The following is a 746-nucleotide window of genomic DNA, read 5'->3' as shown; positions in this document are numbered from 1 at the left end:
TTTTTTTTTTCTTTCAACATCAAATCAAAGACGGAACTTTTATTTCTTACATAAATTTAAACCTTTAATTAAAAAAAAATAAACATCTGTATACTAAATTCTCTATTATTATCTGTCTGCCTGAATACCTTGAGCTTGAAAAAATACCTCTTCAACAGCCGCCGCAACAGGAAGCAAAGAACTTCGCGGATCGCGTCTCCGCAAGCTAATTTCCGGACCAATGTGCTGCGAACGAGAATCAGAAACAGTTCCATCATCACGATCAAACCAAACCATTCACTGCTAATAGATAGATTAAGGCTTTTTGATTCGCTTCAGACCTTGTTAAAGGAACCAGGTCCAAGAGACAGGGAATGGCGAACCGATGCTCTCCTGGAAACGTGGGGTTGAGAACTGGCTCTCAGGGATTGGATCAACCCTGGGCGAAGGTGGAGAGTTGCGGTAGTCATGAAACCAATGGTGAGTCTGTTGATTCGAAGGACGGAGGAGGTCAGGACAGACCGGATGGGAGATTGTTTGCACTCTTTCGATGCTTCGGTAGGAAGACGGAGATATCGCAGCATTTGAAGATCCTTCTAGGGCTCTACGTAATCACGAAAGGGTTAGGAGAGTCAGATACCCACTAAGTCAATTTGACATCACTAATTCTAATCATATTTCTCTTTTAAGGGTTGTTTTTAAGTAGGTATTGAATCAGACCCAAAGAAATATAGCTTAAGTAGGGCTGGTCGAAAGGGCTTGTTGTT

At 41.8% G+C, this 746-nt stretch overlaps 1 protein-coding gene across 1 annotated transcript; it reads right to left on the bottom strand.

The window, feature by feature from the left end:
• Positions 1 to 120: 120 nt before the first annotated feature.
• Positions 121 to 611, bottom strand: LOC110034470 (the record flags this gene model as incomplete). The annotated part of the gene is made up of 2 exons (XM_020738728.1): positions 321 to 611; positions 121 to 225 (listed from the first exon to the last, which is right to left on the bottom strand). Coding segments are annotated over exons 1-2 (348 nt in total), but the record flags the coding sequence as incomplete, so codon positions are not given.
• Between the last annotated feature and the right edge of the window lie 135 nt (positions 612 to 746).

Source organism: Phalaenopsis equestris, unplaced genomic scaffold (genome assembly GCF_001263595.1).
Source record: "Phalaenopsis equestris unplaced genomic scaffold, ASM126359v1 Scaffold188418, whole genome shotgun sequence".
NCBI classification, from domain to species: Eukaryota; Viridiplantae; Streptophyta; class Magnoliopsida; order Asparagales; family Orchidaceae; genus Phalaenopsis; species Phalaenopsis equestris.
The sequence above is the reverse complement of the archived record's forward strand: the minus strand, read 5'-3'. Positions and strand labels throughout refer to the sequence as shown.